Source organism: Malus domestica, chromosome 08, assembly GCF_042453785.1.
Source record: "Malus domestica chromosome 08, GDT2T_hap1".
NCBI classification, from domain to species: Eukaryota; Viridiplantae; Streptophyta; class Magnoliopsida; order Rosales; family Rosaceae; genus Malus; species Malus domestica.
The window spans coordinates 8,246,279-8,268,032 of record NC_091668.1 but is presented as its reverse complement, the minus strand read 5'-3'; the positions used below and the strand labels follow the sequence as shown (position 1 = coordinate 8,268,032).

Here is a 21,754-nt window from a genome sequence, read left to right as displayed (position 1 = left end):
TCTCCATTTGTTCTTTGTATGAGTGAGAGCTATTGGGTGTATATGGGATATTGGGTTTGAGAGTTCAACTCTATTTGTAATTTCCATTTTGATATTAGTGGAATTTCCTCGCCGTCTCTGAACTGGACGTAGGCTTACGCCGAACCAGTATAAATCCTTGTGACATTTTGGATTATTTGTCTTATCATATTTTTCAGTTGTAACTTATTGGTTTCATATTTGACGCTTCCGCACAACACCCTTTGCACAAAACCAAAACACACCAAAATTAAAAAATACGTTTCACGCTCAAGAACCAACGACTGCTGTAGGTTGAAGGAGAGTAGACTTCTAATTTCATAGGGTCCTCTGAAAATTCAAATTCTCTTTGACTGTTGTAGGTTGAAGGAGAGTAGACTTCTAATTTCATAGGGTCCTCTGAAAATTCAAATTCTCTTTGAAGTTACAAAAAGGTATTTCTTTTGTGGTTATATTGATTTTAGTTTCTTCCAATTTTCCCCTCCTTGCTGTCGAGAAAAAGAGGAATCATGTTGATGTTATTTAGTACAATGGAGTTGATCACTGATATGATTGGAAATTGCACATGGTCAGAAAACCAATTAACCTCAAGAACAGTACCATAACTAACATCTCTTAATCCCGAAAAGTTGAATAAAAAAAAAACTAAAAAACTTGCATCAAACGTATCATAAACTGACCAATCAAACTCTTAAAACGCATCAATGAATTATTTCCTTCAGATTTCTTTTAAATGGGTTTCATAGTAACCCAGGAATGCTCTCCTAATTGAGCACAATTCTATTGCATTTGCCTTTCCGGTGGTGGTTCAACCTTAACGCCATTTTTTTTTCCTTCACTTTTAATTTTAATTACATATTGCTTTACGATGGAAGAACAATCTTCCTAGGGACCTCACCTCAAACAAGTTGTGGGTGAACGTAATCCCATAGTTAGCCAATAATTTGGATCAATAACAGAAGCATATGATTTTTACAATCAATATGCTCAAGAAGTTGGATTTAGTGTCAGAATGGGTTTAGGTAAGTAGAAAAAAGAAACGAATAAAATCACTTGGAAACAATTTGTTTGCTCAAAGGAAGGTGAACCGGATGAGACTTATCAGAAAACGAAGAAGAATACATCAACCAAGGAAGAAAGGAATATTGGATCAACACATGTGGGTTGTAAGGCAAAGTTAAATATTTCTCGTGACAAGTCTGAGAAGAAGTGGTTTATTTGTAACTTTGAAGAGTGTCATAATCATGTACTTTGAACACATACAAAGGTACACCTACTACCTTCACACCAAAAAGTTTCGAAAGCAAAGAAGCTTTACATGGAAACACTAAGTAGTGCAAATGTACCTACAAGTCAACAATTCAGAATAATGGACAAAGATTTGAGAAACGTTGAAAAAGATTTGCAAAAAGAAATCAAGGGAAGCTTTATATGGAAACATCAACATGATTCCTCTTTTTCTCGACAGCAGGGAGGGGGAAATTGGGGGAAATTAAAATCAAGACAACCAAAAGAAATACCTTTTCGTAATTTCAAAGAGAATTTGAATTTTCGAAGGACCCTATGAAATAGGAAGTCTGCTCTCGTTCAACTTGTAGTAGTTGTTGGTTCTTGAGCGTGAAACCTATTTTTTAATTTGGTGAGTTTTGGTTTTGTTTAGGTGTAAAAGGATTATATAAACTCATTAGTTTTTATACCGTTAGATTAATCTTATGGCTCTAATAAAAAAGATCCTCACATGTCCCTAAAAAAAAAGACCTTAGGAGAGCATTCCTGCATGCAGGAGAGCGAGTTCATAACAGTTGGGCTCGGTTGGTTCTGGCTCCATGGTTAGTTGTGATGACTCTCTCCTGAGTCCAACAATCTGTGCTTGATATTCAAACACTTGAAAAAATGAATACAACCGTTGGTTGCAACGGCAGCTCTTTTATCGTTAGATATTTGACCCATGTTCTTAAACTAGACTATTAAAACCACAACATAGTTGTCACTGAGTATTACGGTCTAGTGTATTTCTTTTTACTTGTAAGTGAGAGATCTTAGTTCAATTCTCCTCAAAAGCGTATTTGAACCACATTATTGCTAGTCATTGTAAGTTTTAGCCCACTCTCCCGTTCTTTTAATGTAGATAATATCGTTTGTTAAAAAAAAATCATAACATAGTTTAATAGTGACACTGAAAAAATTCTCATATCGGAGATGAAATAGTAGTGCCCTATAGTTGTCTCTCTAGTTTGGGCTTAAATGTGATTTGGCATCCTTTTGTTTAATTTTATCTGATAGGCCATTATTTGGCTTAACCTACTCTCTCACTCCCTTAGTATAGATAATATTATTTATTAAAAAAAAAAATCACAACATAGTTCAATAGTGACACTGAAAAGGAGAAGAAATAGCGGTTCTCTATATTTGTCTCTCTAGTTTGGGCTTATATGTGATACGGCACCCCTTGGTTGGGCTGTGTGTCATCAAAGGTTCAGCCCACTTCAGTCATAACCAGCCCAAATCATTTAACTGGACCAGTCCAATAACGGCCTATCAGATAAAACTAAACCAATTTTAATATAAAAAAACGATTTTTTCGAATATTTATTTATAAAAGAGAGCAGAGCTGTCTTGCTAGAAAAGAAAAGCAGAGAGCTCCCCAAACCAAACACAGTGAAAGCGAAGAGAATGTCAGGCATGGAGAGGCTTCAGAGGATGTTCGCCGGCGCCGGAGGAGCTTTGGGCCACCCGCCTCCTGATTCCCCCACCCTGGATTCCTCCGAGCAGGTCTACATCTCCTCCCTCGCCCTCCTTAAGATGCTTAAGCACGGTAAAGCTCTTTCCTTCCTCTTTCCATTTTCCGGTACTTTACGTCTTCTCGAATCAGCCTGAATTTCGATCTCGAAATTGGGGTTTAGGGTTTTGATGTTTTCTGAACATTGGATTTGATTTTTGGATTCCGAAACCCTAAATAGGCTATTATGTTAGTAAATCATGTCTAAATTATTCATTCGGGATCGTAATTAGGGTTTCTGGGGTTCTTGTTTGTAGTTAACTTTTTTTTTTTTACTCGTGCTTTGGGATTTGATAATTAATAGGAAGGGCGGGAGTTCCGATGGAAGTGATGGGATTGATGCTCGGTGAGTTTGTGGATGAGTACACTGTTCGAGTTGTCGATGTCTTTGCGATGCCCCAGAGTGGTACCGGTGTTAGTGTCGAAGCTGTTGACCATGTTTTCCAGACTAACATGCTTGATATGCTGAAGCAGACTGGAAGGTATCTACTCTTCCACTTTGATTAATGAAATTTAGGGTATTTGTTGCAAATGATTTCTATGGGTTGTGTTTTCGGAGTTTTAGGTGATAAACATGTCATTGCTTCTTCTGTCTTGTGCATAGATTACATTCAATTGATTGTTTTCTGAAAATCATTAAATTTATAAGAACGGTATGATTCAGTTGGAGACTTTGATTGTATAAGGGGCTCGTGCACGGATTTCTGATGTGGCTCTAGTTTTTAAATTTTTCGTTTCCCTTTTGTGAGAATCTTGATCAGCGTGGATTTTCGTGAGTATGAATGGAAAGTGAAGCTTGATGATAAGTTATAATAGTTTATAAACACCTGCATTGTTAAATTGTATAATATTTACGTTGATTCCCTATTGTAATTTGTGTTCTACTGACTGGCAATGCAGACCAGAGATGGTGGTAGGGTGGTACCACTCGCATCCTGGATTTGGCTGTTGGCTATCTGGTGTGGACATTAATACACAGCAGGTTGGTTTTATTCATTCTTTATATTTCACTGAGCTCAAGTTCATTTTCTTGTTGATATACCACAAACTTCTAACCACGCATAGTACTTTTGTCAATTATTAGTTTTGCGTAGTGTAAAATGTCATATTTATTTGTGGACGTCAGTGCATGTTGATGTCTTCAGGTCTCTTTTTCCTTGTGGCATCGTGTCTGTAATGTCTGCTTATTTTGCTTATTTTGTTGTTAGTCTTCCTCTTTGGCCCCAAATATTAAGATTACTTCTAATCATGCATAGTACTTTTGTCAATTATTAGTTTTGCGTAGTGTAAAATGGTCATATTTATTTGTGGACATCAGTGCACGTTGATGTCTTCAGGTCTCTTTTTCCTTGTAGCATCGTTTCTGTAATGTCTGCTTATTTTGTTGTTAGTATTCCTCCTTGGCCCCCAATTCTGAATCTTTACGTTTGAAGGGAGGAGAGTTGCCACTGACTATTCCTAATAGTTGATCAAGATCATATGTGTTTGTGTTCTTCTCAAAAAAATTCAAGATCATATGTGTTTGTGTACAACATTCTTTGATCCTTTTTTCATCAACGAGATGTTATGCCTTTACTGGCAATGCCCTTGATTAGAATTTGATTGTTGGTTGGTGTGGGCGGAAAGAGGGGCCTAGGGCTGTGGCAAGTAATTGTCATGCTGCTACTTACCAAAATGCATTGTTTTCTTGTGCTTTTATTCATGCAGAGCTTTGAAGCTTTGAATCAACGTGCTGTGGCTGTGGTGGTTGATCCCATCCAGAGTGTGAAAGGAAAGGTTGTCATCGACGCCTTCCGCCTTATTAACCCACAAACAATGATGCTTGGCCAGGAACCCCGGCAGACAACATCTAATCTTGGACATCTTAATAAACCATCCATTCAAGTAAGTCCTGAACAAGTAATTTTAAACTCCATTCTTTGTGATCACCACTTTTTGAATTCTTATGCAATTTCCTCTTCAGGCATTGATCCACGGGTTGAACCGCCATTATTACTCAATAGCTATTAATTACAGGAAGAATGAGCTTGAGGAGAAAATGCTGCTTAACCTCCACAAGAAGAAATGGACAGATGGGTTGACACTTAGACGCTTTGATAATCATTCGAAGACAAATGAGCAAACTGTTGAGGTAAGAATGGATTTTGTGAACCTTAAGAGTGGTGGTTTGGGAACTTTAATTTTTTATGTTGATTTTGGCGTCTATTACTGAAGTAAATGATAGTGATATTTAGTACTTATATGGAACCAAGTTAGTATGTTAGTTAGTGCACTTTGCTTTCTTGATCATTATGAGGTTATCCGTTGATAATGGTTAGGCAGTGGATGATAAGGAAAGCAATTTAGGGCCACCATACACCTGATAATCTGTCATAACAACTTTCATGTGGTAGAAAAGAATATTCATAGGAATAGTTTACGCAAGTTTTAAACCATGAAAGCTGGTTTTGTCTGCTGGGCAGGCCAACATACTTCTTTAACTGTCAAAAAATCTATGATTGTAGTTTAAGAAAAAACCAGTAAAGGTCGGTCTCAGTGTTGTGTGCCTGGTTAGAGGTCCATATCCTCACAAAAAATAAAAAACTATAAGAATCTGTATTTTCGAAAAGGTTCTAGGTTATGCCCCTTTGGACCATAGGTTCTATCCTCTCTTGCTAGAGGAACTTTTGGAATGTTTTGTTCCGGAAGTTCAAAGTGTGAGCTGCATTGGATTGATTAGAGGTTGGCTAATATTTTATTGCCCGAAGTCATTGTTGTCTTTTTTATTTGGCTTTTACAGGAGATGAAGAACTTGGCTGTCAAATACAACAAAGCAGTGCAAGAGGAGGATGAATTACCACCCGAGAAGCTTGCAATCGCCAACGTAGGAAGGCAGGATGCCAAGAAGCACCTCGAAGAACACGTCTCCAACCTTATGTCCTCCAACATCGTTCAGACCCTGGGAACAATGCTCGACACTGTCGTGTTCTAGGGAGTTGCGATTGCAAAACCTTCGTCACTCTGTCAGAAGAGCATTTAGTAGTTTTCATCCTTTGAACAATGGGCGTATGTAAGACTAGTTTCATGAAACTTGCTGCATCCAGATGTGGTCTGTTCTACTTGGAGAATTTTCTACTTTCAGTTAAAACCGTTTACCATGTTTGTGAAACACATCACCTCTTACTACATCAAACAGCTTCACTGTCATAGTGGCGTCCCGTTTCAATGAAACAATAGTACGGGTCAATTTCAAACTCGTGGTATTATGTTATGGATCTGAATATCACGGTGATAGTGAACTTATTTGGGAAAATTGGAAAATTAGCCATATTTTGTAGCACAAATGATTTTGGAAAATTAGCCATATTTTGTAGCACAAATGATTTTTAGTCTGCTTTTTAGAATTCTTATAAATTTAACCAAAAATTCAAGCAAAAGTTCTAAAATACCCTTGCATACATATGTTTTTTACGAATAGGTTTTGGCATTTGTTCAATCAATTCAGTTTCCTTTCTCGATTCAACCTTTTCCTACTCCGTCGGAGAGCTTCGTTGAGTCTATCAAAGATGATTCACTCATGGCACTGGGTCGAAATAATTGCAAATATCAGTTAAAGACTCCGCCTTTGCAAGGTCAAAGACAAGAAATTTACTTAAAACTAACAAACCCGGCACGCCAATATGCACAATTCAAACCAAACCTATAAGAAAATAAAGAAAGCAAACAAGAAACTCAAATGTTAATACATAAAATTAAGCACACATATCAAACTTCGAAGAAAAATAAGTTGTGGGTATTGATTATTACAGCAGATTATCCATTTGGGGGCCGTTTCGATATCAAAAGTAAGTCAACTGATTAGCTACTGAAACTAAAGCTTCGATCTTTATGTACTGGTCCAGCCGGTGCAGCAAGAGAAGCTTCTCAGGGGTGGCGGATTTGAAAAGCCACTTGAAGCACTGCAACGAGGTGGTGGGAGTAAGGTTGTGACAGCTATGGAGCAGGAAGAGGAGGGCATGGACATGATTGTGAAGGACCTTAGTCATTGATGATTATATTAATACTTTTATATTAACTTTTGGTTATAATTATTATAAATTTAAAATGATGGCTATAATTCTATTTAGGATCTAAATTTTGATTATTTTTCTAAAATTTCCAACTTATTTTCAATAAGCCGCTCCCCTTGCACACAGCCATCCCAAATAAACGTATTTTAAACTATCTGCATTCCACACCGCATCTTTTTTTCACATCGATAAGCCAATTAGTCAAAATTATGCCATGCTCCAATGGTACAGTTAATTGGGTAGGCAAATTTGGCCTACTCCCCCAATATAGATAACATTGCCTCCTTTCACATGTGTAGGCAAATTGGACTCTATATATCCTTCTATACTAATCATTTTATGTGGAGGAAGATGATAAAAATAAAAGATAAAAGTAAAGGTTAAATATGAAAAAAAAAAAAGATAATACTTCCATCCCTCCATGTGGGGATACACATATCTTTCCATTTGCGAATAATTTATCTTAATCAAATAAAATCAACGAACGAAGCAATTTAATTTCTTAATCTTCATTTAAGATCATTCTTACAAATAATCATTTCAATCAGAGATCATTTTATCATTCAAATATATAGCACAAATCGATGGTATAAGTACTAATTAACATATTCATGGTAAACCATCCATTTATTTGATACATTGAATGATAATTATATTCGATTCAAATGAATTTTTGTAGGAGTGATCTTCGTATCAACAAATTGAACAGTTTTGATTGTTGATTTATTTAGTCAAGATACGTTATTTACAAATTGGCATATGTGGATCCCCCAAGTATTATCCAAAGAAAATAATAAAGTATCATTTTGCCTACTTGGTTTGCCTAGTCTATTGGAGCGACAAACTTGTTCATGAGGCAATTAAGTATGCGACATGCCACAGCCTTTATAGTACAATTTTACCTATTTTGATTGCCTACACCATGGGAGATGCTTATAGCTTAAGTTTGATTTGGACTTCATTCATGGATTATTCTGTATCGCAAAAAAGTTTGTATCTCAACAATAGTACGAGCATTCACCTCTATACTTGAGATTTCTTGTTGGATCTCCCCTTCTGATGAGATCCCGTTTTCGTTTCTCCCCTCCCAATTATTATGTTGCCCCACACCCAATTCATAGATCAAACTAGTATAATCCTATTGAAAATAGCTTTTCTTTATTTCATATCATATATCAACAAGGTAAATCACGTTACAAATAAAATAAAAACAACAAGAAGAAGTTTCAAACATTGACAAAGGAATGCCACCATTGAAAATGGCCCCTCACTTGTCATTTTCCCACATAACAACATTTTCCACAAACACAAACTAAAACAAATTCTCCACTAATCTTGATTAATGAACTTACCCAAATTCCTAATCAAGATCTTGGCCTTGTCACAATTGGGATTAAAGATATGAAAAACATGATCCTCCCCTTGTGTTTCAATCAACTCCTTCCTCCCTCCCCATTTGCTCTTCACCAACTCATCATAGTAAAGCATCCCTCTATCCCTCAATATATCTTTTCCTGCCACCAAAACAAGTATTTTGTCACAAGCCAACCCCTCCAACCCCGGCGATCCGCCCACAAACGGGTTGATAAGCGGGTCGTCGCAGCCTTCCTCCGACGGGCAAACGAAATTCCACCACGTGTCCACCATGGACTTCCTCACGAAATCCCCCACCTCCCCACCAATTGGCTCCTTCCCCCAAAAGTATGGATTGATCATACCAATCCCGGCTATCTTCAATTTCGGATCCGGATCGGAGGGCTTGATCCGTAAGGCCAAGTGGTGTGCAATGTTAGCCCCTGCGCTGTCTCCGACCAAAAACACGCGCTCGAAATCGACGTGGTCCTTGACCCATGAATCACGACCTGTGCCACCGTTGAAAACCCAGTTAAGGGCGGCCCAGCAGTCTTCGTAAGCGGTGGGGAGCGGGTGCTCAGGTGCTAATCTGTAGTTTACTGAAACCCCTATGGCGTTGGCTTCCACAACAAGGTTGTTGAGGCTGGTGTGGTAAAGCGGCTCGCCAGCGGAAGCTATGCAGAAGGCTCCACCGTGGAAGTATATGATGAGGGGAAGTTTATGGCCGGGTTTGGCGGTGCTGGGTCGGTAAAGTCGGGCAGACACGCCAGTCTTGGGGAAGATGACGATGTCTTTGGATAAAACTCCGGTTTGTGGATCGAGGCCGGGAGGAGCGACTTGGGTTCCGGCGAGTCTGTCGATTGTGCCATCTTTGAGGACTCGGAGGTATGGAAGGACGTCAAGTAACACTTCCGGTGAGGTGGTTGCAGCCATTTGTATGGAAGAGAAACAAGGAGGAGAGAGGGAGAGGGAGAGAGAGAGAGAGGCTTTGGACGTTGGAGAATGACCTGAATTATAGAGGGAGAGAGAGAGAGGCTTTGGACGTTGGAGAACGACTTGAATTATAGTGACAAGATTTGACATGCATTTTATGGAGGGAGATGAGAAGAGTGTGAGTGAGGGAATGGAATTGTATATGGTTGTACCATACACATGCCTACACAACTCTAGTATTTTAAAGGTAGAAGATTTTTTGCGCCCAACAGAAAAATAAGGAAGAATAATTTGGCTAGTTGTTTACGGCAATATCATATTATGTGTGTATCCTAGTTTAGTGATTTTGGACAAACAATTCTTCTTGGTTGTATAAACAATTTTGAAGATTATTGCATAAAACACTTGTTATGTGCTTGTTTATAAAGCACTTCAACGTGCTTTTAGAAAGCAAGCACATCAAATTTTAAATATAAATGTAAGCTTGTTTCAAATTAAAGCACTTCTAGCATAACAACTTTAAGTGTTTATAAGTGATTTTTAGAGAAGCAACTCTTAATATAAAATATAAAACATTGATATATACCCAATTTATTAAACTTCTTTTTATTAAAAAAAATTAATAGGGGACTTGACACCTTTAAGCCATACGAGGTACTAATTAATTATAATTAAGTCACACGATGTTCTACTCTAATGGCTCGTTTACTAATTTATAATCAGAATGAGGGCAATTGTAGTTATGAGGAATTGAATTGAGGAATAATTGGACGGTGGAGTAATCAGAATTAGATTTATGTTAAAGTTGTTTACTAAATTATCTGAAATCGGAGTAGAAATGATGTTAAAGGTGGAAGGATTGAGTTAAGTCATACGATGTGATAAGTACAATTAAGTCACACCTTTATCCCTCATTTAAGCAAATACTTTATATAAAAATGTTGTCTCTACTCACTAAACAAACGTGTATAATGTATGTAGACGTTCTTGTGGTTACTAATTTACCAGCAACTTGTAATAACCAGACAAAACACTTTTGTTTATTGCAAAAGAATGATAACTTAAAACCAACGCATCTTCTTGCTCACCTCCCTCTCCGGTATGATTCTTCGTCTCACGGCGGTTCTCAATCTCACGACGCTCAACCACCGTAACTTGACACTCGCAGCCGCTTTTTGGATGTGACCACGGTAGCGCGATTTGGTGCAAATGTGTAGGTGGGAATTGAAGCCCTACCTTAATTGCCTTTAAGTATTCAAATTGATTCGCAAGGAATTCATTGATTCATGAGGAGAAGGTGGAATTAACGAGGAAGAGGAGGGAGAAGAAGTCGTGTTGAAGAAGGGTGGTAGTGCAAACACGGATTGCACGACTATGTAACTACCCATTAGTGGCGTTCTTAAAAACAACAAGAAAAATAAATTATTGTCAGATATTAAGTAAAATTCGACAGGTAATGGTAGTAATGTCGGATAAGAGAAGCGTTAGGAATGCTAGCGTTATGAAAGGACTTTTTTTATCGGATAGCACCTAAGTTAAAAAATTAATCAAATTCCGAATCCACTATTATAGTAATTTTTTTTCTTTATCCATGGGCAATGAGTTTCTAATGTGTTGGGCGCCCTGAACAAGTCCTTGAGAGGGCTTAGTTGATACATGATTTATGTTTCATCATTCGTTTCTTTTTCATATTTTTTTTTGAGAAAAATATCGATCAATTCCGATTCTTTCTTTGATATTGATTCTTTTCCGATCGAGATGTATGGATCCATGGGTCTATGTGTCTATACAGATCTTGTTCATGGATTAACGAAAAATCCCAAAATTAACAAACTGGGTGAACAACAAACATAATTTTTTTTATACGGAAAAAACAAATCGAATGAAGAAAAAAAAAAGGACGATACTTTGAGGGAGAATAGGAAGAAAAGGAGTCAGAGAAAGAGCAGTCCGTTGGAATAGCAAAAACCAAAGCTTTACACTTTGGACAACTTCTAGATCCTTAGACCATCTTCAAATGAGATGTTGAATCTTAAGTGGCATGCAATCAAATTTGCAATCAAATTTAAAGGTATGAAGAAAGAGCAAATCACATTGTCACATTAGCCGTCAAATTATATTTGACATTTATTTTTTAACATCTGCATTGAACATCTTTATGTCATTTTATCAAAGAGTTAACTTATGGATAAAACTTTTGATAAGAAGTGGGTGAGCATATCAGTACTTATAACAAAATATTAAGAAATTAGACTTACAAAGAAAGTTCCAGCCAATGCCATTAACTACAAAATCACCAAAAAAATAATAATAAATAAATAAAATCCCCAAGCCCGTGCCAGAAAGAAATAAAAATAAATAAAACCAGTTGGAGTTTTTCTTAGCATCTTATGAACAATTATACTATGAGAAACAACCTCCACCACCAAGGCACCTACATTCTTGATTGGATATCAATTAATTTTCTATAAGCGGTCAAATTTCGAAATTAAAATAAACAAAAGAAAAAAAAAAAATAATAAAAAACGTCATGAAAATGTGACAAAGCAAGGTCCAATATTTTGATTTGATTTGCAAGATGAAGAAAAAATTGGCTTGAAAAATGTGTATTTGAATTACGTGGGTAATGCTGGATATATAAAAATGTCCGACAATTTTGACTTTTAACACTTTGAAATTTCAAGCATTCCAATCACGTTACCATTTTTTTTTATTTAACTAGTATACGCCTGCACACGAAATGTGTGAATTTTTTTTACTTTTGTTTTTAAAATTGAAGGAGAGGAGAAGAGAGTGAGAGAGGATGTGAGAGTGAGGAAAGAGGGCGAGAGGTTTTATTTTTTTATAATTAAAAAAAAATAGAGATGATAAAATCACATTTAGGTGAGGTTTAAAAAAAACAAAATTTTGGTTATGAAATTAAGTTATTGTTCTTAATTTTTTTTGTTGTGATATAAAATAAAAATATATTTTCACCTTCTTTTGGTTAACAAAGAGGTTTTATTAATATGTAGTTTAGATTATTTTAAAGTACTAATTCAGAACTCGTTTGGATGTACTTTCAAAATGACTGAAAGCGTTCTTGGTGAAAATGTTTTTGAAATCAATCATTGGTAAAAATGTAAGCAAATCCTGAAAAAAACACTTAAAGTGCTTATTTGAAGTGCTTTTGGAACTCAAAAATATTTCTTGCAAGAAGCACCAGTTCCTCTCTTGCAAGAAAACATTTCAAGTGCTTTTGGAACTCAAAAATATTTTCTCTAAAAGCGCTTTTAATCATTTTGAAAGTACATCCAAACGAGCCCTCAAATAATATGGCAAGAGTGAGAACACCATTTGATTTTATTCTTGTATCGGTATTTTTTTCTAGCTTAGAATTTGTTTGGAAGTGATTCTGGAACAAATAAAACATTTTATAACAAATCAATAATGTTAAAAATGTTTATTGGTCGTGAAACCAACCTCGATACTATAAATAGTTGACAACACATTATACATTGTATTTTATTTTGTGTTTCTTATGTTGGATTTTTACATGCTTCGACAAACTCAACTCGGTGACGGACCAAAAGAAATTGCCCGAATGAGCTGAACCAGAAAGGAGCTATCAAGCAAACTAAATATGGATGGACTAAAGCAGTCTTGCTCGACCCACTGCTCACCCCAAATTCGTAAATACATTTCTCACCACACTTTATTCACAATGAGCATCATCACAGTGTCAATATCTTTTCTCATGAATTTAAATTGGATTTAACTTCGCTGCTAAAAGAATCAACAGCTCATCCTACTAAAAACTTACCACGGCACGGTATGTGTTCAAGTCGTGATTAAAAAAATCACAACTTGGACACATGTCTAGCCGTGATTGGCTCTCAGTAGGAGGGGCTGCTGATTCTTTAATAGTCAAGTCTTGTTCATTTAAATTTCGAGATATATTTATTGGCAACCAATACAACCGTAATTTTGCACTCTCCCAAATTTGGGTATCCAAAGCCCAATACATTAAGGTCCAGCCCAACACAAAAGCTCAAAGGTGGATTCCACGTGGGATGCTAACTGTTGTTGTCAAAGGTATCACCTTTTCGCATTTCAGTGTCCCGTCTCTGTCTCTGCTCTTCCAGTCTTCCTTCCCCATTGATTTTCTGGTAAAGCTCCGTAACAATGGAGAAGATGATCGCTCTGAGATCGCTCTACCGCTCACTGTCCTGCAGATCTTATCGACTAGCCGCCGCCAACCAGAAGCTCCTACGCAACTCCCAATCCATCCACTCTTCCGCCGCTGCTGCTCGAGCCCTATTCAATTTTTCATCCCCAATCGCCAAGGACTTCTCTTCCGGTAACTCCCTCCTTCTCCGTTCGACTTCAATCTGGTTTCAATGAAAATTTTGATAGATATGATGCAAATTTGAAATGGGTTATTGTTGCAATCTGATTTTCTGTATTAAAAACTGCATGTTTGAGCTTCTTGTGATGTAAAATGATTTGGGTTTTTTTTTTCTTTTATTTTCTGCTGAAATTCCATGTGGGTATGTTGCGAATCCGCAGATGATTGCAAGTTCCCGTTTTCAAGGGGGTTGGGAAGTAGGAAATTTTATAGTGATGATGTGAGTCATTTGCCTGCCATTAAAGACCCTGCGCTGCTCAATGTTTTCAAGGATTTACTGGCTGCAAGTTGGGATCACTTGCCCGAGATCGTCATCCATGATGCGAAGGCGGCATTGTCTGAGAATACTGATGACCAGACTGGCAAAGAGGTTGTTACTAATGTTTTCCGGGCAGCGGAGGCTGTTGAGGAGTTCGGCGGGATGATTACTAATTTAAAGATGGAACTTGATGACAGCATTGGTGCGAGCGGAGAGGTACTATAATCATTAGGGACTTTGTGGTTTCACTGTCGCCTGGCTCTGCAATTCTTTTGATTTTTGTGTTTTCGTATTGTCTGTAGAATGTCAAGCCCTTGTCAGATGAGTACGTGAATGCACTGAAGACCATTTACGATCGCTACATTACTTATTTGGATGCATTTGGGCCTGAGGAGACCTATTTGCGGAAGAAGGTTGAGACAGAGTTGGGAACTAAGCTGATATACTTGAAGATGAGATGCAGCGGAATCGGTTCTGAGTGGGGAAAGGTATTTATATAAAGATGATAAAAGTTATAGCTAGATAAGATTTTCGGTTAGTATTACCTTTTGAGAAGCCGACCCCACTTAGTGGGAAAAGGCTTTGTTGTTGTTGTTGTATTACCTTTTGAGAAAGCCATATCAAATCATAGGTGCAGTTATCTGGTACTTTTCTTATCCGTATGAGCAGCATTGAAGGAAAATTATCTTAGTTATTTAGCTCACTTGGGAGTTAGGAGAGTAGAACATCAAAATTGACGTGTTTGAGGTATATATTTTAAGTCTGGTAACGATCCTCAGTCCCTTATTTTCGATCTCTCTTCCCGTGGGAACTGGAAAGGGGGTCTTTCAACATAAACGATGCTTTGGCATGAAGCTTTTCATTTCGGCATTTGTGGTACATGGTTTATTATTATCCCGCAGTGTCGGAACTCCTATGTGGCACATTCACATGCAGTGTGCAAAGCAATGCGAATCTATTTGTACACTTCTCATACGATTTTGTATTCTGATTGCAGATCACTGTTCTGGGAACTTCTGGACTTTCTGGGTCATATGTTGAGCAAAGAGCTTAGTCCCAGAATTTCGAAGAATGTTAAATGTAATTGGAAGCTTTCCGGTTTTTGGAATCGTGTATGTTGAACTTTCTGGGTCGTATGTTCAGATTCTGATGACAGTTAATAAGAGAATATCGTTCTTGATCTATTAACGGAATAACGTCGCATCTTGTTCTTTCATTTATGATCGCGTATAACGTTGTAAGTTTTGTTTCGGCCTGTAATTTCAGTTTGATTTGTTTCATTTGCTTCTGTAGAGTTGATAAAACTGATGATGGAACAATTTTCAACAATATGCACATGACAGTAGATACAGAAATGATCTCTACTTCTCTAGTAACAAATTACAGAAATTTCCTGTCTGCCAGTGTTAAAGATCGGATGTGCACTGATATTGGGTTGATATTATTGAAAATACATCGATAACATTGTCATTATATTATGTTGGCATCGACACATTATTAATGACATAAATGGTTCAATTTTTACACATACGTTTCATAAACACAGACTAAACAAAATAACGTTCAATTAGGGAACTGTCAATAGTACTCTTGGCAGGCATCGTTATGTTTCGGGCTGGACACAGGTCATGAAACAAGTAAATATAGGGGCTAATCACGATCTGGATCGAGCTGGTTTCGAATATGGGAATTTACGACGGCCGAGATAAACTACCCGAATTCGAACCACATCTTGGATCAAAAGTACTGAATTAGTCGCCAGACTTTTTCTCCGAGTGCAAGACTATATACGTATCTGTATCGGCTACATACACGGTCTTATGTGATGTTACTTATTACTGTGATAATGTCACGCATTAATCTCTGTATGTGATGTTATTAAGGATAACACAAACTGCCTCCAGATTATCGCCTTCTCTGCATAGTTTTGTGGCAAGTTAAGTTCTACCGAAGTTTTTTCCGGCCATCAGAGCCTTGTGATTGATGTTCCTCAGTCCTTTCTCTTTTAACCGGAACCATTTCGTTTGTCCGATGGCCAAACTCTTCCACCACTGCTTCTGTCGACCCGTCTGTTCTTCCCATACGTCTCTCACGTTATCACAGTCAAGCTCAATTCCAATAATTACCCTATTTGGTTGTCCCAAACTGTTTCTTTACTAAAGAGTCAGAACCTCGTGTGTTTTGTGGATGGTCCTGTAAGACCAAGTTTGATAAACTTACATCCAAGAAAACAGGTTCATCCAATTGAATCGCAACTTGTACAAAACAAAGAACAAACCAAACACAAGAACAAGGGACCTAGAAAACTCACCTGCAGAACTCGGACCTGATGATGAAGCCATTGCAGCTTTTGTGTTCAAAACCTTCTCCTCTTTTACAAAACCAATAGCTCTTCCAATCAATAGGTCTTGAGCTAAATGAACTGTGTTCTACAAGAGCAGTGATTTGAACTATATATAGCACTCCTTCGACTATTCCCTATCAAAATGAGTCTAGGATTCAAACTATACAAACCATGAGAATTTATGAGTCCAAATATAACTCCAGTTCTGAATCCTACTCCCAAAAGAATTAGGCTATATTCAATTCTGTTATCCTAAAACAACGAGGATAACCAAAACAGCTTTTAATCAAGACTTTTCCATATCAATCTCAAGCACTATAACCGGTCCTAGTATATGTTTCATACTCTTAATCTTACGTTATCCCACTTGAATATGAAACACAAACAACCAGTTTCTTAAGATTTACAGAAGTGATCACCAAGCCTTAATTAAAAACTTATTCACATACATCATAGCCATGCATTTCAAAATACGGGACTCAAGAATCTGATCTATACATTACAAAAATGATTCATCAATCACCACATATCCGATCTGCATTCAACACTTATGTGAACCAAAACACAGGAGCATGGAGTGCACTACTCCCACTCATACAAACCAATTCTTAACTCAAGAACGTTAAGACCTCAGTTAGTGACCAATTTTATCAATCAAAACAATATAAAAATAGCAGTAACAAGTATGCCTCAGTAAAACCACAAAAATCGTTTCACTAGCAAACTTTCAATATCATTAAACAAACTTGTTTTCTGGAACAATTCATCACAGAACTGGAAGAATTGAACATTATTGAAAACCAAAAATAAGGTGATAAAACTAGCTAAACAAACACTTCAATTTCAATAATGAAACTACCTAACTGTGAAGACATGCTGCCTTAAAGCCTCTGCTTACTAATGAATCATCACTAGGGTCTTCCAATTTTGAAGTAATTCACTCCCACTTGTCAAAAGATTCCAAGACCCCCATCTATGTAACATGTTCTTTAAACACATTATTTGGCAAAGCTTTCGTAAGATGATTTGCAATCATTACACCAATAGACATATACTGAATATCAATCTCCCTTTTCTTGACGATTTCTTTGACTTTGAGAAATTTCACATCCATCAACCTTGAGGCGAAAGTCCTTTTGTTATTCTTTGAGAAAAGCATAGCAACTGTGAAATTCCGTTCCCGGATTTTACTGTTATAATCTACGTATTTGTACTATTGAGATTTTATATTATTTCTCGAGAATTTATTTTAAATTGTTTGGATTTAGATTTTAATTAAACTAATTACGACGAGTGAAGTTTGGAAAATAATTATTTAAAATTCGTTGACCTTTTGAGGTCACAAGTAATGTTTTCGAATAGGTCTCGAAGCCATGAATGCATAGGAGAAAACCGTTTGCGAATCCAAGTTATAACGGTATAGTTACAGACGTTTGAAGTTGTGAACTATAGATTGTGAGAACTATTTAATTCCCACATATGGGTTAAAGGTTAAGTGAGCTTAATAAAAGAGTGAGGGACCAATTAGAAAAAGAAAAGTTTTCAGAAAAAGGAAGGAGGGGTCTGGTTTTGACCCGTTTTGGGGGCGTTTTCGACCTTTAACCCACAAACTTGACCCGCTTGTATCTCCTTCATCCGAGCTTCGTTTTGGGTGATCTTGGTGTCCATGGAAAGCTCTTGACAAGCCCTATATCTCTGTAGTGTTAGATTTTCCATTTTCTTATCCATTTTTCCAGTTCGAGGCAACAAAGTTCCGTGGGTTTTCCGACGGTTTTATCATTTTTCCGGTGATTCCAGCAATCATTTCCTTCGAGTGAGGTATGAAACTTCATCTACTCTTCATAATATTCAAGTTGGTATGCTTGGTTTGTGCTTTAGTATTTGTTTTAGAGTTGGGTGTTAGAACCCTAGAAACTCGATTTTCCCCGATGAATTTGGATGGTTTCCGGTTAGAATTTGTCGTTGGTCTAGTTGTGATTAATGTTTCCCTTGTTGAGCTCTAGTTACCACGTAAATTTGAGCTCATCTAGTTAATGTTGAAAATTTGGGTTTTCAAAACCTTCACCATGACTAGCATCGTGTGTGGCAGTGCATGGGACCGTCCATGAGTGTTGTCTAAGTACCAAATACCTTCTAGTGACCCTATGAACCTATGTCTAGCTCGGTTTCCCGAAATTCAATTGTTTGGTGTGGTGATCAAATTGGACCACCACTTGTTTGCACAATTGACGACAATCCGATCGTTGGATTGTCGTACAATTTTATGAGCACCCCAGTTATCGGTTGTTGGACCTTAGGAACTTACTAGTGAAAATCTAGTGGTTGGATCTTATGGAGCAAGTGATGTAAGATCATGGACCATACCTTTGATCGACGGTTTGATTCTCATTAAATGTCGTTGTGGGAGACTTATGAGAGTTTTGGGTATGTGAATTGATAAGCTCATGTTTATATATATATATTACATCAAATTCACTTGTCTTTTCTTAGTTAGTTCCTTATATTTTTGAGCTATTTACTTTGTTTTTGTGTTTTGTGGGATTGGTCAAGCAAATAAAAGAAAAATAGCATAAGTAGGATTTTTAGTAACAAATTCGTCAAAACTGCCTGTGCAGATCAGCCGACTTTGGAAGCAAGTTGCGAACAGCTCAGAATCAATTAGAGAAAGAAGCCTTATATGCTTGGAAAGCTACAGATGTCTATTTTCTGGAGCATTTCGCGGATTGTTAATATCATTTTTCTAGAAGAAGTTATGGCCGTTTTAACACTGAAAGGTTTCCAAGACGCTGAGCAGTTTGTAACTGCAATGGAAGCAATAAACCCAATAAATCTAGCAGCCAAGAACAAGTCAGCTGACACCTATTCAAATATCAGATGAAATGGAATTAAAGATGAGGATTAAGTGGGAGTAATTGGCATAAAGGCTACCTAAAGTGTTACAATTGTTTTACCACATTTCCTTTCACTTATTGTCATCACTAAATGGCTATTAGTGGGTGAGTTAAGGAGAAGAAAATGATGCAACAAGAATTGGTTTAAAAGCAGCATTGGGGAAGGAAGGAGGAGAGGGAGGAGGCCTTAGTCGATTTCTTTCGGTTCTATCTTCTCAAACTCATGTCTATCTTTTGTTTTTATTTAAGGATTGTGTGTAACTAATTTTTTAGTAGTTAGGGGCTGTTTTGAAGCCCCAAATATGATTGCAAGTTTGTTATGACATTTCGTTTGAATTACTTTTATGAATGGATGAAAACTAGTTCACTACTTGTCTCATTGATGAATTCTTTATTTGTTTTCTATGGATGCATACGTAGTAAGCATATCTAGGATTCTAACACTATGAATATGTGTGTGCCTGCCCTTGTTGAATGAGGACCTACATATGTTCTAAAGTAGTACTTGTTAATTACGATTAACATGTGAACCAATTTCTAGGATAAGTAAGACAACGCCAGTACTTACGATGCCTTGTGATGACTCAAACTCTTTTCGTTCTTAATGATTCCTACTTGTTAAATCTATGAACACGCCATTCTAGATTGCATGCTAGGGACTAAGTTACGTTGAAAACGCCATTCTCTTAACATACTACCTAAGAAAGAGTAATAGGTTGAGTTCTAACATTGAGCCAACTTGAGCATCTTCATCCGGAAATAAAAGGAATTTGAATGAAACATAACATGTTTGCATGATTATTTGGTGGTGGATAGCAATTCCCCTAACTCGTTTTTCTTAATATGTGAACTACTTAAAATATGTTTATGTCATGTTTTTGTTTGATTTAATTTAAATATCAAATCTAATCCAAAAATCCCAAAAATTTGTAGAAGTGTAACTCTGTGTGTCTAGTGTCTTCAAATAAAATTTCGTAGACTTTAGATTAGTGTAAGTCAGTCTAATAATTATTTTTCGGTGGCTGGTCAGTAGGGACAGCAACCAGTTTTTGTGACATTTTAAGTAGTTAGATAAAACAATCTTCTGCGAGAAAGACCCTTATTTTCATGTGCTACAATTGACAAATCTTAGTGTTAATAAGGAAAATCAATAGGGCATTTGTGTGCTACTTTGTGGTGTGCTTTTAATCCTATCATGAATTTATTGAGAGAAATCTAAATGTGGACTTGTGCTTTGTTTTTGGCGGTGATAGAGCTTGATGCCTTGAATTCCATGCTAGAGTGCGTTAGTGTGGACCTCATGTGAGTGACTTTAATATATGTGATATTGGTGATTACCCTGTTTTCATAATTGTTATCCTATGTGGATATGACTTGGTCTTATAAATATGTTTTCTATTGAATTGTTATTTTTAATGTTTAGCCAATGATTTAAGTGTTTGAAATGAGATTTGACATGTATATATTGAAATATGGTTCTATTGGTTTGATTGACATGTTGTGATGAAATGTGAGGACTAGTGGTAGACCATTAACCCGTGGTGATAGGGATTTGTTGCTTCGATATGGTTTCATCTCCCGCTTCGTTGATTCGTTCTAAATTTAGTATTTGTGCCTTATTTCCCTTGGTTGAGCTTTTGTAAATTAAGTAACTTGTGTTTGTCTCATTTCTTTGAGCCGTTGTATATATGGTTGTTGGCCTTCCATGATTCCATCGAGTGATGGTCCGGAATCGCATCCACTCGGATTCTGTTGAGAGATGGTTCGGAATACTTCCTACTCTGCGATTTCGTTGAGTGATGGTCCGGAATCGTATCCACCTCGGGGTTTTATTGAGTTGGATTGAGATAGCTTCCAAGATGTAGGCTTCGGCCGAACTGCGTCCCTTTAGCCTAGTTTTTAATGTACATATGAACAATGGTTTTTGGGAATCTTGTGGTTTGAATTAGAAAAGCCGTTGGATGTCTAGGTGACTCATTCGCAGTTTTTAGCGACTTGATTATGATTTCATAAAGCATGATTCTATACTTGATATTTTGTTTCCGTTGAGGGGTCTAGAACCTGATGTTGTTGGATTCCGTTGAGTGGTCCGGAATCCTTTCTTTCACTCATTCCCATAAGATTAGTTTAGAACCCTAGATTCGAGTGAATGGGAATTACCCACAATAGACCTTGTGAATTTATATACCATGTTATTACTCATAACCTAAGTAGAGAATTATACAGAGTTCTCTAATTGAATTGGTGAAATGGTATGTTATCTCATTGGTTGATCAATATAGTTAAAAGATAAAATCCTGCATCTTTGATTCATGAATTGATTAATTGACAGGATTGTGGAATGATGTTGGATATAGTTGCTATTAATACGATTAGATTAGTTAATGAATGTGACTAGAGAAAAATATTGTGCTTGGTTGATCCTTGATATGTTACATGATTAGATTGCGATATTATGTTGAAAACATAGTGACTTATATGATGGGTGGAATGGAAACCTTGATTGTTATATTGGATTGTTATGTAGCCTTGAATCTAGTACTTCCATACTTGTCAAGTTTTAATGATTGATTGAGGAATGTTATATCTTTCGGCTTGAATGTACTATGGTAAATATAGATGGGTAGTGAGTGACGAACTACGAATGGCTTGATCCCTGTTGAGGGTATGTAAGTAGTCTAACGAGAAGGTTAGATGCAGCCATAAAATATATGGAAATTACTACGCAATTTGGACCTTGA

General features: G+C 36.9%; 3 protein-coding genes and 2 long non-coding RNA genes across 6 annotated transcripts; 3 read left to right on the top strand and 2 right to left on the bottom strand.

Moving 5' to 3' along the window:
- Positions 1 to 2,598: 2,598 nt before the first annotated feature.
- LOC103410725 (26S proteasome non-ATPase regulatory subunit 14 homolog) lies at positions 2,599 to 5,983 on the top strand. Its single transcript, XM_008349399.4, has 6 exons — positions 2,599 to 2,833; positions 3,102 to 3,279; positions 3,698 to 3,779; positions 4,505 to 4,681; positions 4,761 to 4,928; positions 5,577 to 5,983. The coding sequence occupies exons 1-6, from the start codon at positions 2,692 to 2,694 to the stop codon at positions 5,766 to 5,768; spliced, it is 939 nt and encodes a 312-aa protein (XP_008347621.1). The 5' UTR covers positions 2,599 to 2,691; the 3' UTR covers positions 5,769 to 5,983.
- A 2,002-nt stretch (positions 5,984 to 7,985) lies between these two features.
- Positions 7,986 to 9,351, bottom strand: LOC114826502 (probable carboxylesterase 2). The gene has a single exon (XM_029106886.2). The coding sequence runs from the start codon at positions 9,280 to 9,282 to the stop codon at positions 8,176 to 8,178; it is 1,107 nt and encodes a 368-aa protein (XP_028962719.2). The 5' UTR covers positions 9,283 to 9,351; the 3' UTR covers positions 7,986 to 8,175.
- Positions 9,352 to 13,100: 3,749 nt separating this feature from the next.
- LOC103410782 (succinate dehydrogenase subunit 5, mitochondrial-like) lies at positions 13,101 to 14,962 on the top strand. Of its 2 annotated transcripts, none has more exons than XM_008349448.4 (4): positions 13,101 to 13,471; positions 13,681 to 13,994; positions 14,081 to 14,266; positions 14,776 to 14,962. In XM_008349448.4, exons 1-4 carry the CDS (start codon positions 13,297 to 13,299, stop codon positions 14,830 to 14,832), a joined length of 732 nt encoding a protein of 243 aa, XP_008347670.3. In that variant the 5' UTR covers positions 13,101 to 13,296; the 3' UTR covers positions 14,833 to 14,962. The 2 variants fall into 2 exon arrangements, with proteins under 2 accessions (XP_008347670.3, XP_070682828.1); XM_070826727.1 differs by lacking the exon at positions 14,776 to 14,962 and adding an exon at positions 14,382 to 14,425 and having other exon boundaries at positions 13,194 to 13,471; positions 14,081 to 14,323.
- Positions 14,252 to 14,780, bottom strand: LOC139198256 (uncharacterized). Its single transcript, XR_011583616.1, has 2 exons — positions 14,382 to 14,780; positions 14,252 to 14,323 (listed from the first exon to the last, which is right to left on the bottom strand). It is a non-coding gene; the product is annotated as an uncharacterized lncRNA (long non-coding RNA).
- A 2,688-nt stretch (positions 14,963 to 17,650) lies between the features above and the next one.
- Positions 17,651 to 19,336, top strand: LOC139198361 (uncharacterized). Its single transcript, XR_011583792.1, has 2 exons — positions 17,651 to 17,940; positions 18,738 to 19,336. It is a non-coding gene; the product is annotated as an uncharacterized lncRNA (long non-coding RNA).
- The last annotated feature ends 2,418 nt before the right edge of the window (positions 19,337 to 21,754 follow it).